Raw genomic sequence first — 15,312 nt, forward strand, 5'->3', positions numbered from 1 at the left:
GTTAATCTTTCATTTGGAGCGAGAGAAGAAAGAAAGGAAAGAAGATGAATGAGCAGCAGGGTTACATGGAGGTGAGCAGCACTGGCACCAAGAAAGAAAGGGAAGGATGTTTGTTTAAAAAAAAATTAAAACATGGGTATTTTTGTAATCTCATCTGTTTTTTCCATCTATATTTTATCTACGGCCAAACATAGATTTTATAAACGTTACCTAATTTTTCCAGTAATATTTTTTTCCAACCAAACAACTTTTTTTTTACATTTTCCTATCAATCTCACTTCCGAACCATTTCCCTATCAATAATATTTTCCTATTATTCATAAAATTTCTCCTCAACCAAACGCCCCTTAGGGGTGTGCAGAAAAACTGGTTCACTTGTCCTGACCTTGACCTGACCCATAAATACCTATTTTTTTTTGAACTGGTTTAAATACTGACCCAATTTTATTTGGGTTAATTTTAGACCTGACTTGTTTTAAAAATGACTCATTGATCCAAAAGTTGACCCATACCCATTATGTGAAAAAAAAGAAAAAGAAAATCACAATTATATTAAAAGAAAGTTTTAACGTAAAACAATTACGTCAAAATTTTTTACGAAAAATATTTTCATAAAAAATTTTCACAAAAATTTTTGACGAAAAATATTTTCATAAAAATTTGTGACTAAAAACATTTCTGTAAAAAAATTTGACGGAAAAATATTTTTGTCAAAATTTTTTACAGAATTTAAATTTCGTCAAAATATTTCACAAAAAAATATATTCATCAAAAATTTCGACGAAACACATTTCCATAGAAATTTTTTGACGGAAAAAAATTTCATCAAAATTCTTTACAGAATTCAAATTTTGGCGAAAATTTTCGACGGAAATATTTTCGGTAAATTGTTTGACAAAAAAAAAATTTCGTCGAAATTTTTAGGGAAACACATTTCCTTAGAAAATTTGCGACTAAATATTTTCGTCAACTTTTTTGATAAAAAATATTTTCATCAAAATTTTCAACAGAACACATTTCTGTCAAAAAATTTCGTTGACAAAAAATGTTTCGATAAAAAATTTTGACGGAAAAATATTATGTGAAAAATTCTTTAGAGAATCTAAATTTCGTCGAAAGTTTCGAATGGAACATTTCTCTCAAAACAATTTTCGTCGAAATTTTGAACGAAAAACTTTCAGTCAAAATTTTTGACTGAATTTTTTTTCGTTTAAAATATTTGATGAAGGAAATCATTTTCGTCAAAACTTTTGACGGAAACTAAATTTCGATAGAAAATTTATTTTTGTAAAAATTTTCATTAGAGAAAAAATTCCGTCGCTTTTCGACAAAAAATATTCCAACAAATAATTTTGTGACAAAATTTTTGTCGTTTGCAACGTAGAAATTTCGACGAAATTTTGTAACGAAACCAAGTCAAAAACGGGTCAGGTCAAATTTTACCCACTTCAAAAACCAAGTCAGGTCAGATCCGACCCGGTTCTGAACTAGTTCACAAAAATCCAAATCAAGTCATATCTGACTTGGATCAAATTAAAGCGGGTTGAGTCAAAATACCTGATCTACAAAAATCAAGTTAAGTCAAGTCGGCACGAAAACCTGACCCGACCTGACCCATGTACAACCATATTTTTACCTAACATCAGGGATCAAAATCCCATTTTTAATATAGACTATTATTATAACATTTTTATTTTTTATTATATTATTGTTATTATTATTATTATTTTGCAAAAGATGATTATAACACAGTTAGTTTTCTCTTGCATGATAAGGCTAATTTTTGGATAACCTTATTTTACCAAGACACCGTTGCCAAACCAAAATGTTTTAAACACATTTCAAATTCTGGGTAAAGGATTTCTTCGATCAATGAAGATAAATTATTTTTGGTTAGTTAAAAACGACGTCGTTTTGGGTGAAAATTAAAGTGTTTTTATAATTTTAATATATTAAAGGATTATATTAATCTTTATCATTATATTTTTTTAATTTTAAAATCTCAAAATAATATCATTTTGAGTTTAATGAAAATAATATCTCCAGTAACGAAGAAATACTTTTATCTTCTAGAAATATATGTAAACTCAACTAGAAATAACAACGTTAATCAAAGATTGGAGGGTGAAATATAACCCACAATTTAATTTAGAAAAAATAAAATAAAATGCTGCATATGGGTGAAACCAATCTGAGGTATGAGACAAGGATGGCCCAAATCCAAATCCATGTTGACAAATATAGCAATAGCAATACTAAGCCGCCACGAGTCCTTATAAAGAGTTATACACAAACTAGGATCTTCATTTATATCCTACGGTCATAAAGTTGTATCCCTTGACGTGGCAACATCCTATGGGCAATCATAATAAACCGTAAGCACAACAACAATCTTAAATAAAATAAAGGCAAAAATTATACTTATCTTCTTTTCTTACTACTAAATTTTAACTATTGATTTTCATTAATATAACGGTTATAATTTATTAGATTATTTTTATTAATTAATTATTAATTTTCAATCAATTATAACCGTTATATTAACGGAAATCAACGGTTAAGATTTAATAATAAGAAGTAATAAAAAAAGAAGAAGTTAATAATTATAATCACTCTCTAAAATAAAATAAAAACATTTCACACGATTATCAAATATCATTCACAATCGTCATATTCCCAAACACTACTCACACATCCTCTTCACTCACCTTCCTTTTTCCGCACACAAACCCAAATCTGTTACCAATCCTGTTCCTGTTCTTCTTCGTTCCTTCTACCTATATCCATTCCCACTCGTGGGGTTTCCCTCCTCACTCTTCCCTCTTCTTTTCTCTCCCTTCGCTTCACAGATTCCTGAACCAACAACAACAACAACATCAACCGCGAGCTTGAAATTTAGGCTCTGGGATAGCCTTTTTTTTTTGACTTTTTTTTTTTTTTTGTGAAGAAGAGGGTGTGAGGGAGAAGGGGGAGAATGTCGAAGAAGAAAGTTAGTGGTAACACCATGACGCTCAAGGATTTCCATGGTGGTTCTATACCCTCTGATCTCCCTCTCCCTTCTGCTCCCGGCATGTAAGTACCACCCCTTTATTGCTCTTTCCCTACTTTTAATCTTACGATTTAAATTTCTAATCTTTTCGTTTTAGTTTGATTTGTATTCGATTATTCGCTAATGGGCACCTCAGTTAATGCTGTGGTTGTAAAAAATAAAATAAAAAATTAGGTATTTGAGAGAGAAATTAGATCTATGGCTTCTAGTTGTGCATGATTTGTTTGTTTGTTTGTTTGTTTTTTCTTTTGGTGTGATGATTTTCTTTTTCATTGATAGATCTGTTTATAAAATCTCTTGTAATATTTTTTTACCTGATTTATTTTTGGTTTTTCCATAGAACTGTGAGGACCTCCGATCGTTCTGGTTATGATCGACCTTCAGCATGGGGATCCCCTATGAGCCGGTCTGATCATTGGTCTCGGCCGCACACATCGCCGGCAACTAGGCATTATGACGATAAAAGCCCGTTTCTCTCACACACTGCCCCAATTGGCAGGAATTTTGATGAGGATGAGAGAAAGCCTCTTGATGGTATTTCGGTCCCAAGGAGAACAATTAGTGATGAGAGCATTCGTGCTCCGCCCTCTCGTGTTGAGGTGAAGCCTGAGTATGGATTGGGAGGGAGTTCATTGGGCAGGCAAGTGGCTCCGGTGTCTCAGACTCCTGTTGGAGCGGTTAATTCATACTCGGTGAGGATTACCGAGACGGTTCATGTGGGGATGAATTCTCAGAGTTTAGGAGGTAGTAAGGAGCAAGGAACTGCTGGTGGTAGTGGGGGTGGTGGTTATCCAAATGTATGGTCAATGAGGAAGGAGGTGACAAGTGCTGCTGAGCCAGAGCAATCTGCTTGGTCTGGTGCTAATGCTGTTTCAAAGTTGGCTCATGCAAGTGCTCTTGAGAAGGTTTCTTCTGGTAGATGGCAGTCAAAGGCTGTCCAATATCAGACAGATGCCGAGGTGGTTAGATCTTCTAAAGTGGAGAGTAGACCAAGTGCCAATGTTAATGGCAATAGTGCTTACAATAGGATGGATACAGTGAATGAAAAGGAAGATTATGATGCAATGCTAGCAAGACATGCTGAAAGGGGTTTGGGTATTGATAACCAGATGCAAGGTGGTAGGAATGAGTTACTGGATTATGAAAGGTCTGGGATTCCCAAGTATTCAGAAGTACGACCAAGAAGTGTGCCTTATCACTCAGATGGGGTTCAGCTGGCTCGAAATGATGGCAAGCTTGTTGGGTCCGAATTGCAGCCCCCTATGCCTTCTGAACCAACCGAGCGACCTAAACTGAAGTTGCTTCCAAGGGAAAAGCCACTGGAAAGTTCAGAACCTTCTGTTATGGAATATGCACAGGTATTCACACATTCAACTTTTGATATTCCCTCCTTAGGAGTTTTTTATTTTCATTTTCTTTTTTAAATGTAGGGATTGATGGTTCTGCTTTTATTCATTCTTATATTCGCTCTATGAATTCCCTTATTTGCCCCATGGTCGGGATGTTGTCAGGCTAATGATTCTGGACTGTTTTTTAGGTGCATGGCCATTCCAATTTTGTGAAGCCTGTCTCAGCTGGAACTGAGAGCGGGAAGGATTTAGGACAGCGCCCGAAGCTGAATTTGAAGCCTCGGTCTCAGCCCCTTGAGCAGTTGGAAGGAAACACTGAAAGAGAGAGGTTAGTTATGCGAGACAGCGAGTTGGGCATTTTTTAACTGTGCTATATATCTATTTTGCGGCGGATTTGTTTACTTGTTGTCTGTGAAACATTTCCAGTTGGTTCAACCTGTAGTGAATTGTGGCTGTAGGCCTACTTTGACAGGCAAAAGATGTACTATGATTAGTGAACATTACAGAAAGTGACTGCTCATCACTAAAACCCTAATCCTAATACTCCCAATGTGCACAGTAAACGATATTATGTGTTGATGTAACTACTTAATTTGGAAGATACATAGTAGGTTTTCCAGGTCAGGTGACGTGTCAGGTTAAGTCAAAAACTAAATACAAGCCACAAATAACTGATAGTTTAGGGATTTAGGTTGTCTTAGACAGAACAAAGAATACTTGTGTCACGCGAGTAAGAGGTTGCATGTGTTCTTTATGAGAAAGGAGATTCTCCTTTACTACAATTCCAATATTTTCTGTCTGGAATGATCAAGAAGGAATGAGGAAGATGTGATCCCAACACTTACCACACAGGTTCACACACTCATGCACATACTCCTAAATTACATAATACAGAACTTGTTTTAATTTCTAAATCAGTTATATAATTTTAATTAAAATAACAAAACAGGGGATTATGAGCATTTCAAGACCCTTGTGTGTGTGTTTGTGAGGAATGCTAACTTCCTCATTCTTGTTGTCCATTAAATTGGAATTATGAAAAATCTAATAAGTTTCACTGAATTTTGTTAATTTCAAAGTCTATAGATTGAAGGAATAGCTTTGTGCTCACTAAATTTTAAGGATGATGGGGAGAAGTAGGAAGGTGAGACAAAGGAGGAAAAGTGGTTATAAGTTTTAAAAGACTATTAGATTTGTTACTTGAGTCTTGACCCTAGCAAAGTGCCTTACAAGCCTACTAGATTTATTTACTTTAAGGAATAGTAGAATGGTTTTTGTATCCAGTCAAAAAGGTGGAGGATGCTAGCATCCACGCCCCAGGAAGGAGGATAGTAAGCACTGCCCTGTTTATGATCAAAAGAGTTTATCTCTGCTTTTTTCAAATTTATCAGCTCATTAATTAACTCTCTCATCAATGGGCCTCATCCAATTTCCTCGATCTCTTTCTCTAAAGAACCATTTCAACCCAAAAGCTTAAGTTGTTAGTGAGGACTTTTTAATGGTTTATTATTTATATTATTCTCTAACACACTTTCTCATGCAAGAGCCCTTTGGGCTTGAAGCATGAATATTGCACAGGCCCAATTTTTGGTTTACCTTGTGCTTACTTAATTCCACTAGAAAGTGGGGGGCGACGAGGATCGAACTTGTGACCTCGTGGTCACTGAAATTCTTATACCATCTAGAAAACCATTTCAATCCAAAAGCTTAAGCTGTTGGATGAGAGCCTTTTTAATAGTTTATATTATTCTCTAACACTTTCTATCTCCCTCTCTGTTCCTTGCTTATAGAGTGTACCTTTTATTTTAATAAATTTAATTTTTTTATTAAACAAAATCTGAAAAAGAAACCATAGAATTACATTTATGCATCTAAAATATGAAGATATATTATAAGTAGTGATAGTTCTACGTTTTTGTGTTCATGGCTCTCAAATAGTCAAATGTAATAATTAGTACATTGTAAAATTTGTTCAGGAAGAGAAGGCTTAGTGCCTGGAATTTGAATTGGGATCTTAAATTCATATTTATAATGCCTTTTAGAATTAGAATTCGCAGTAACAATTCCAACAAATTGAAAAACAACTAATTAGTGTCATTCTCTATTAAACAGGATACAAATAAATTTTACTCTAAAATTAATTGTTTGATATTTGCTTTTTTTGTGTCATATGAGCAGTGCGTCATGTTTACTATTGTGAATTGTCGTTATGAATATGGTTGTTAGTGAGCCTCATAACATGGAGAAGTAACTTATTTTCCATTTTCCATCCAGTGCTGTGGCACTTGTGATATTTGGGAGTTTAATGTTTGTAACATGAGATCAAGCATTACTCTTATATTGAATCCAGCAGTTTCTCAGTCATAGCCCACTTCACTTATCTGGACATCTAACAAATTAGCATCCCTTGGGATTCTCGAATCATTTTTGACTGTGTTCCTGACCTCCCAATTTGAAGGGTTCTTACTCCTGCTTTTGTTAAAAGCAAAGTGCATATGAAGTTATTATTATGTTGAACTTTGTAATATCTTAATTTCGTCTTGAGTCTTTGATCAATGCTTAGTATGAAATTGCATGGGCTACTCTTAGCTTGTTTTTTTGGTTAGTTATTCATAGCTTCATGTTTGATAATGGAAGAAATGCAAATGTTTCAGGAATGCTTTATTTGGTGGAGCTCGCCCTCGAGAACTAGTAAGTTCTTTCATTTATTTGTTATCCTGAATTCCAGTTATCCTTCTCTCTGTGCTTTGGCAATAAGCCTTCATATTTTCAGCTTGTTAATGTTTCTGATTATTTCCCTCAGGTATTGAAGGAGCGAGGGATTGATGATGTTGCAATCAACAATTATGATGTGGTTGAGCATTCAAATAAGTAAGGACTTTGCTTTGTTTATTTGTATGTGATCCCAGTTGCCTCCAATGGTGACCCAAGTCTGATACAATGCTTGCCAATGAATTATTTGCTGTTTGAAGGGTTGAACATAATATTTCAAGGGTCGAGAAACTTCCTGATCATTCAATCCAGCCTCGACATGGTGAAAAAACTGAGGATGCTCTTCTTGATCAAAGGGCAGGTAGAAAACCTGAAAGGAAGGAGCAAAGGGTAGATGCTGAGAGAGTTCATGCACAGAGGAGGAATTGGCGCGGTGGTGATAATAGGAGAAACGTGAGGGAGATTGATAGGCAGCAGGTGGTCTCTGAGAGGCAAACTTCACCTGAGACATGGCGTAAGCCTGTGGAGCAGCCAAAATCATCTGTGGATGCTGTAGGCACACGCTATGGTAGAGCAGCTTCAGCAGTTGAACTTGCACAAGCATTCTCCAAATCTGTATCAGAACCAAAAGTAAATGATAGGTTTTCAGGTCAAAGGGGTCTGAACACTGGCCGGACACAAATGCCTTTTTCACGGCTTGTTGGTCCTACACCAAGGCCTCAGATCAATGGTTATTGATTCTTGATGATATTGGTGGAAATTTGGGGTTCATTAGAGACCTGCTTCTTGGAGACAGCATTGGTTTCATGCATACTGTGGAATTGCAGTGCACTTTCATTGAGTGGATGTATCTTTCATTATATTCTCCTCATTCATAAACATGGGTGAGAACTAGGAACCTTAAATAGGTTGCCGAGTTACAGTGCAGTATATTACATTCACCATGTTTTGTTTGTTTTTCTTGCCCCATATCATTTGCTACCAAAACACTTTTTTTGGTCTTTATGGAGAAGGAGGAGAAAGAGCTGTTGCCCAACGAGGTCATTGTAGCATGATTTATAGGATAAAATTATTAGTTTTAGTGTCCTCTTCTGGCAAAAAAAATTAATTTAATGCTTTTTAATAAAATAATTACGCTTTTATTACAGTTTTGAGAATAATTACGAATTTATTGCACAATGTGATGTCCTTTTTGGGCGTCAGACGCCCCATTGAGGCGTTTCACCGTAAGATGTCATATTTTTTTTCCAAAAAAAAAATTAATTTAATCATAAAACTTCTGAAGACCATAATTTTTGACTCGAGTATTCAAATTAGGTAATTTTTTTTTTGATTCTACGTAACTTTTTGAGATCTATGCAATGATATCTCATTATTATTTTATTAAAAACTGTAATAAATACATAATTATTTTATTAAAAAGCATTAAATTAATTTTTTTGTCGTCCTCTTCTTGCAGCTATCCACAAAATCTATAGTTTATGGATCATGATTACGGATTTCAAATTTCAGAACATGTTTTTAGTGCTCTAACTTATTACTAGTTTATCTGCGTTAGACTATAATATAAACACAAGCAGTAATTTTTGTTAGTAATAATTTTTGTGTGCTTGATGTCACGAATTTCAAATTCTGTGATTAGTTTTCTTTGAAGGTTTGATGGATATTCTCTATAATAATGTTTCTGTAACCTATTAGTGGATGTATTTTCCAATTATTTCAGCACAAAAAAAATTAAAAAACCAATAAGGGTGCTTTCCAATTTAATCATGGAGATAAGTAACTTGGGACGTGATAGACAGAAAGGTACCACTACAAATTACGCTTATGGCCAATGTTGTCAAAGCCACAGAGGACAACTAAAGTGATTTGGCAAAGTTTTTTTTTTTTTAAGTGTTGGGTTGAACCATTTAGTTGAATTATTATTATTATTATTATTATTATTATATATATATATATATATATATATATATATATATATATATATATATGGGCTTATCATTTCTTGTTTAAGATAATTTTATCTCCGGCTACTAAATCATAACCGTACAAAGATAGATCAATGATAATGAAGGAAGAGAGAGAAAAAGAGAATCATAATCATTCAAAGGTGAATCAATTAATATAAGGAAAATAAATAAACAAAACGATGTAGTTTTGGGATGGTCGGAGATAAACTTATCTCAAGTTGCCGGAGAAATATTTTTCCCTATATATATAGGTTATTCTATCTATCATGTTTTTTCTGCCTACCTTTGTCTACCACCTTTCAACACCGTTAGATCAGAATCCCACTACATTTTTCGTTTCTCTCTCCTATCGATATTCTGATCTAGCGGTATTGAAGGGTGGTAGACAAAGGTAGGCAGAAAAAAATAGAAAAAATGGTAGGTAGAATAACCTATCATATATATATATGTGTGTGTGTGTGTGTGAAGATCCGTTTACAAATTTTTTTTTTTACAAATTACACTAAGTATGACCGGTCATACTTAGTGTAGTTTGTAAAAGTTTGTAAATAAAAAGTTTGTAAATATAATCTTTCCCTATATATATATATGAGTCAGGATCATTTTACACCAGTGCAAGTTACACTCTTGATCTTGTCCGTTAATTTCACTTATATCTAAGGGATCAAATTTTTTAATAATGTGAGCCATTGGATATAAGTGGATCAATGATCAAGATTGAGTGTAAGACTTCTAACTCTTACACCAGTGTAAGAATATCCTGCCCCAATATATATATATATATTGGGGAGGGATCTTTTGACTCCAGAGTAAGACTTAAAAGTCTTACTCCTCATCCCAGCCGTTGATTTCTGTTCATCTAACGGTTATAATTTAATAAGTTATAACAATTAATTAATTATTAATTTCAAATAAATGATAACCGTTAGATGAACGAAAATCAATAGCTAAGATGAAGAGTAACATTTTTAAATCTTACTCTATAGTCAAATGATCCATCCCCATATATATTTCTTAAGCAACTTGAGATATATTTATTTTCATTCATTCAAAATTACGTCATTTTATTTATTTATTTCCTTATATTAATTGATTCATCTTTGAATGATTATGATTCTATTTTCTCTCTCTTCCTTTATCACCTTTGATCTATCTTTGTACGGTTATGATTTAGTAGCCAGAGATAAAGTTATCTCAAGCAACTTGAGAAACGAATATATATATATATATGGGGTTTACATTTCTGCAGTTGTTGTACGTGCAGCAATTAAATACTTGCCATATATATATGTGAAGGTATTAAATATGGAGAATCAAAACCATACATCTATCATTGCTGTACGTAAAGCGGCTGAATAAATGATTTTACCTATATATATATATATATATATATATATATATATGAACTACCATTGAAAAAGAGATTGAAAATGCATTTACGGGCTACATGAATGATGCTGAACATCTAGTCTAAAAATAATTTGAGATGTACAAAAGTGTTGTTAGAGAATTATGGGGACAATGACCAAAAAAAAATTACCAGACTGCCCCACCAACAGTAAATTTTGTCAAAATGCCACGCGGCATAATTCGCTACACAGTGTAGCGGATTATGCATGCAAGTAATTCGCTACACAGTGTAGCGAAATATGCCACGTCAGAATGCACAGAACCAAAAACGCGACATGTCAAATTTTGATAAATTCGCTACATAGGGTAGCGGATTTCTCAAAATTTGACATGTGGCATTTTTGGTCCTGACGTGGCATATTTTGCTACACTGTGTAGCGAATTATGCCGCGTGGCATTTTGGCAAAATTTACTGTTGGCGTGGCAGTCTCGTAATTTTTTTGTCCAAACGTGACAAAATGGTCACTGTTCCAGAATTATGCTCTTATTTGAGGATAAATACTAAAACGGTTTATTGGAGATAAAATTATTTTTTAGTGATTTTTTTTCTCCCTCTTCCATAGAGTTTCGCCAACTCCACTCATATGGGAGGTAATTTTATCAACTTGTAATTCGAACATTAAATCCATATTTTTCAAACTATAAAAATATTATTTACAATAAGAGCTTAATGGTATGTCTTGTTCCAAAAGAAATTAGTTTTACATTTAATGGGAGAGATTTTTTTACCACCAATTAAGTTTATCACTTCTTACCACATCGGCGAACCCACACTATTACAAGTGTGGGCATTTGCAGACACAAGTTCTTGGGGGGAAATTTTTTTTGCGAAATGATGTACAAATGTGCGGGTACAGAGAACAAATGCTTATCTAATTAACAGGTGTGGGGTGCCCTCAGGGTTCTTGATGCTGCTGATATTGATAAACCAGAAGCTTCATCAGGAATATATATATTGATAACCAGATACTTATCAAGAAATAATAATCAAGAGTCAACTAAGCTATTATAATTTCAAGTAATTTTTGATAAGTTGAAGTTTTCTTTTCTTTTATTGTTCATATTTTTTTATTTTTTAATGTATTTAAAAATTAAAAAAATGCAGCGCTACAAAATGTGCATACACAAATAAAATTTTCTGGATCCGCCACTGTCTTACCATCAAATTTTAACAGTTGATTTCCATTAATCTGACGGTTATAATTTATTGGAAGACACTTATTGATTAATTATTAATTCTCAATAAATTATAACTGTCAGATTTACAGAAATCAACGGTCAAAATTTGATGGTCGAAAATAATAAATTTAATTTGTAGTAAGTATATTCTGTCCTTTAAAAGTATATAAAAGTATTCAAAAGAAAAGCTATAAAAAGTTATTATGTAAAATTTGTAACATTTATGTAAAAGTCTTTTATATATAAAAAGTTGGGTAATGTTTTTCTCCTTTCACATGACACAACCAATTTTCCTACAGACACAAAAAAGTGGGCCCATCAATTCTTTTACTTTTCTTTTATTTTAAAAATAGTGGCCCTCACAATTGATTGTCTCTATGATATGACCTAAGAATTTTCTACAACATAATACTTGTTTTTCCCTAAAAAGTTTGGGTTTTACATAAAGTTATGTTGTAGGAATAGTGATTATGTTATGTTATAGAGATTCGTTTTGCGTGCTGTAGTTTTCTTTTTTCTTTTTGCTTCAAAAAATGCGGGCCCCATAAAATGTTGTGTGTGTAGGAAACTTTTTCTGGTTATATTGCATGATGAATGCAAACCTCAAAAAGTTTTAAGGAAATGTACTTATCCTTTCATGGGATAAGAGAATTTTTGCAACAACCAATTAACAGTATGTCTTACTGGTAAGACATAGTTGTAATTTCAAAAGCTATTTTTTCTCTCTCATCATAAGGTATGTCGTCTGACATGGCAGAGACAGAAAAAATAACTTTAATATAATAACTATGTCTTATTAGTAAGACATAGTGTTAATTGGTTACTGTAAAAAATCTCTGATATAGTAAAAAGAGAAGTTGGGGAATGCTATCAATGAAGGGTAATACGATTCTTATGCAACATAAGATAATTTCTCTTTCCTGCACTCATAGAGAAATATGCCAATTTTTTTTTAAATGGTTGACCCCACCTAAATCTTTGTCGGGAGGAAATGAATTTTATCAGCCGTAATATAAGAAAAGTTAACCCCATCAACCAATTATGCAATATCTCCTATTAAATAATAGGTTTTATACTTCCTATATTACATGAGATAAGTTTTTTTATGCCGTAGAGATAAAAGTTATGTAAGACTCATATGTTAGAAAAAGTCATGTGTGGGACCCATGTCAATATGAAAATCGAAGGGTGTGTAAAAAAATTTCTCTTCGTGTTATATGAGAAGTATAAAACCCTTAAATAATTAATGTAAAACAATTAAAAAACTTTATTGTTGCAGAGGCAAGACATATTTTATTATAATTATTAGATTTAAATAGTAGTAAAATATAACTTTAAAAAAAAAATGAACGATACATTATATCGGCAAGCAAAATAAAATATGACATTATTATTGACATCCAACTAAGGGTGTTCATCAACCGATTCAATAACTGAATTAACTTAAAAAAACTCACATATTTTAATTGGATTCGATCAGTTTTTGATTTGGTGGGTGAAAACTGATCTAATGCATTATGTATTTATTATTTCTGAAAAATGGTAACTTGAAATCTTATTGTTTATAGACTTAGATCTTATTGATAGCAAATTATTTTATTTTAATTTTTTTATTGTCTATTAATCTATTTTAACTCTTCGTGAGTTTTAAGATTTATCTTAGTTTGAAAATTTGAATTTTCCAATAGTTTGTAACTTTGTATGACTTTATTCTGCTATAACTAGTGATTTATAGCACTAAAATTATAGGCTTTTCGAAAAATCAAAAAGCAATTCAATCCAAACCGAATAAAATTGAATCGGATTTAAAAAAAATCCAAATCGAATGAATGATTAAATGACCAGATCAAAAAAATTGGATCGATACCCAATGGGTGCAGCTCAGTTGGTAACTTGGCGCTGAGTTAGTGGGGTTGGATATGTGTTCGATTCCCGCTGAATGCATTCTTGGGGAGGGGGCTGAACCTTTAGCCATCATTGTTCCCCCGCACTCCGGATTAGTCCCGTAGCCGGCTCAAAGAGTCAAAGCTCGTGGGGATACCGGAGGGAGCCAACTCGTCTCAAAGAGATAATTAAGGTTGGGTAACTCCAAAAAAAATAAAATTGGATCGAATAATTTTTACTTCAAAATCGATTCAATTCAAATTACGAATATCATTACATCCAACAATATTTTATTTTGAATACATTAACTTCAGGGAGAAATCTTAATCTCCTTAGTCAAGTCCTACTTTATAGAACTTATCTTTAAATTAATAGGGAAGGATATTATAATAATTAATTAGTGTTACTACCAATGTTACTATCAATCAATTTCACCGTTAGATCGATTATGTTGGTCCAACAGTTATATTTATTTCCATCTTTGTATGGTTATGGTTCTCCATATTTAATACTTTATATTTATTTTCACCTTTATATGATTATAATTTTTCATATTTAATGCTTTCACATTAAATATAGGGAATTATGACCATACAAAGATGAAAATAAATATAATCGTTGGATCAACATAATCGATCTAACGGTGAAATTGATTCATACTAACATTAATTAGTTGTTACAATATCCTACTACTAAATTAATATAATAACTAAAAATAAGATCTAAACACATTCTTATTTCTAAGATCATAAATAAATAAAGAGAAAATGATTCCTCTTTTTAAATGATGCAATTTTTGTCTTTTAATAATTTATAATTATGTTCTAAGAAGTAAGAATAGTACATAATTAAAATATTAAAATATTTTAATATTAAAATTTTACTTTTTTCTCCCTCCTTGTAGCAAAAAGTTAGAGGTTATACTTAGTACCTTTTCTTTACTACTTGTTACTACTTAATCTTAACCATTGATTTCTGTCAATCTAACGGTTATAATTTATTAGAATTAATAATTAATTAATAAATGTGACCCAATAAATTATAACCATTAGATTGACAGAAATCAACAGTTAAGATTAAGTAATAATAAGTAGTAAAATAAAAAGGTAGTACTAACATTAATTAGTTGTTACAATATCCTACTACTAAATTAATATAATAACTAAAAATAAGATCTAAACACATTCTTATTTCTAAGATCATAAATAAATAAAGAGAAAATGATTCCTCTTTTTAAATGATGCAATTTTTGTCTTTTAATAATTTATAATTATGTTCTAAGAAGTAAGAATAGTACATAATTAAAATATTAAAATATTTTAATATTAAAATTTTACTTTTTTTCTCCCTCCTTGTAGCAAAAAGTTAGAGGTTATACTTAGTACCTTTTCTTTACTACTTGTTACTACTTAATCTTAACCATTGATTTCTGTCAATCTAACGGTTATAATTTATTAGAATTAATAATTAATTAATAAATGTGACCCAATAAATTATAACCATTAGATTGACAGAAATCAACAGTTAAGATTAAGTAATAATAAGTAGTAAAATAAAAAGGTAGTAATTATAACTTTTATCTTTTAAAATTACATAATTTAATTCCAAACTTTTAACCCATAAATAAATAAGAAAAGCGTGCTGGAACCGCACTTGTGTACTCGTTTTGAGGGATCGTCTTCACAAGCAAGCATCGTCGCTTTTTCTTCTTCTTCGTTAATCGTTACTATTTCATCACTTTCTTCCTGTGAGAAAACAC

General features: G+C 32.2%; 1 protein-coding gene across 1 annotated transcript; it reads left to right on the forward strand.

The window, feature by feature from the left end:
• The first annotated feature begins 2,692 nt into the window (after positions 1-2,692).
• LOC133283552 (uncharacterized) lies at positions 2,693-8,220 on the forward strand. The gene is made up of 6 exons (XM_061480422.1): positions 2,693-3,072; positions 3,390-4,407; positions 4,587-4,726; positions 7,053-7,089; positions 7,202-7,269; positions 7,371-8,220. Exons 1-6 carry the CDS (start codon positions 2,975-2,977, stop codon positions 7,846-7,848), a joined length of 1,839 nt encoding a protein of 612 aa, XP_061336406.1. The 5' UTR covers positions 2,693-2,974; the 3' UTR covers positions 7,849-8,220.
• Positions 8,221-15,312: the final 7,092 nt, after the last annotated feature.

This window comes from Gastrolobium bilobum, unplaced genomic scaffold (assembly GCF_033153095.1).
Source record: "Gastrolobium bilobum isolate Gb01-03AN ecotype WA unplaced genomic scaffold, APGP_CSIRO_Gbil_v1 utg9509, whole genome shotgun sequence".
Taxonomy (NCBI): domain Eukaryota; kingdom Viridiplantae; phylum Streptophyta; class Magnoliopsida; order Fabales; family Fabaceae; genus Gastrolobium; species Gastrolobium bilobum.

Coding starts and splice junctions, on each gene's coding strand:
- LOC133283552 (XM_061480422.1), top strand. CDS start 2,975: ATGTCGAAGAAGAAAGTTAGTGGTAACACCATGACGCTCAAGGATTTC. Junction 3,073..3,389: donor CTCCCTTCTGCTCCCGGCAT/GTAAGTACCACC, acceptor GTTTTTCCATAG/AACTGTGAGGACCTCCGATC. Junction 4,408..4,586: donor CTGTTATGGAATATGCACAG/GTATTCACACAT, acceptor ACTGTTTTTTAG/GTGCATGGCCATTCCAATTT.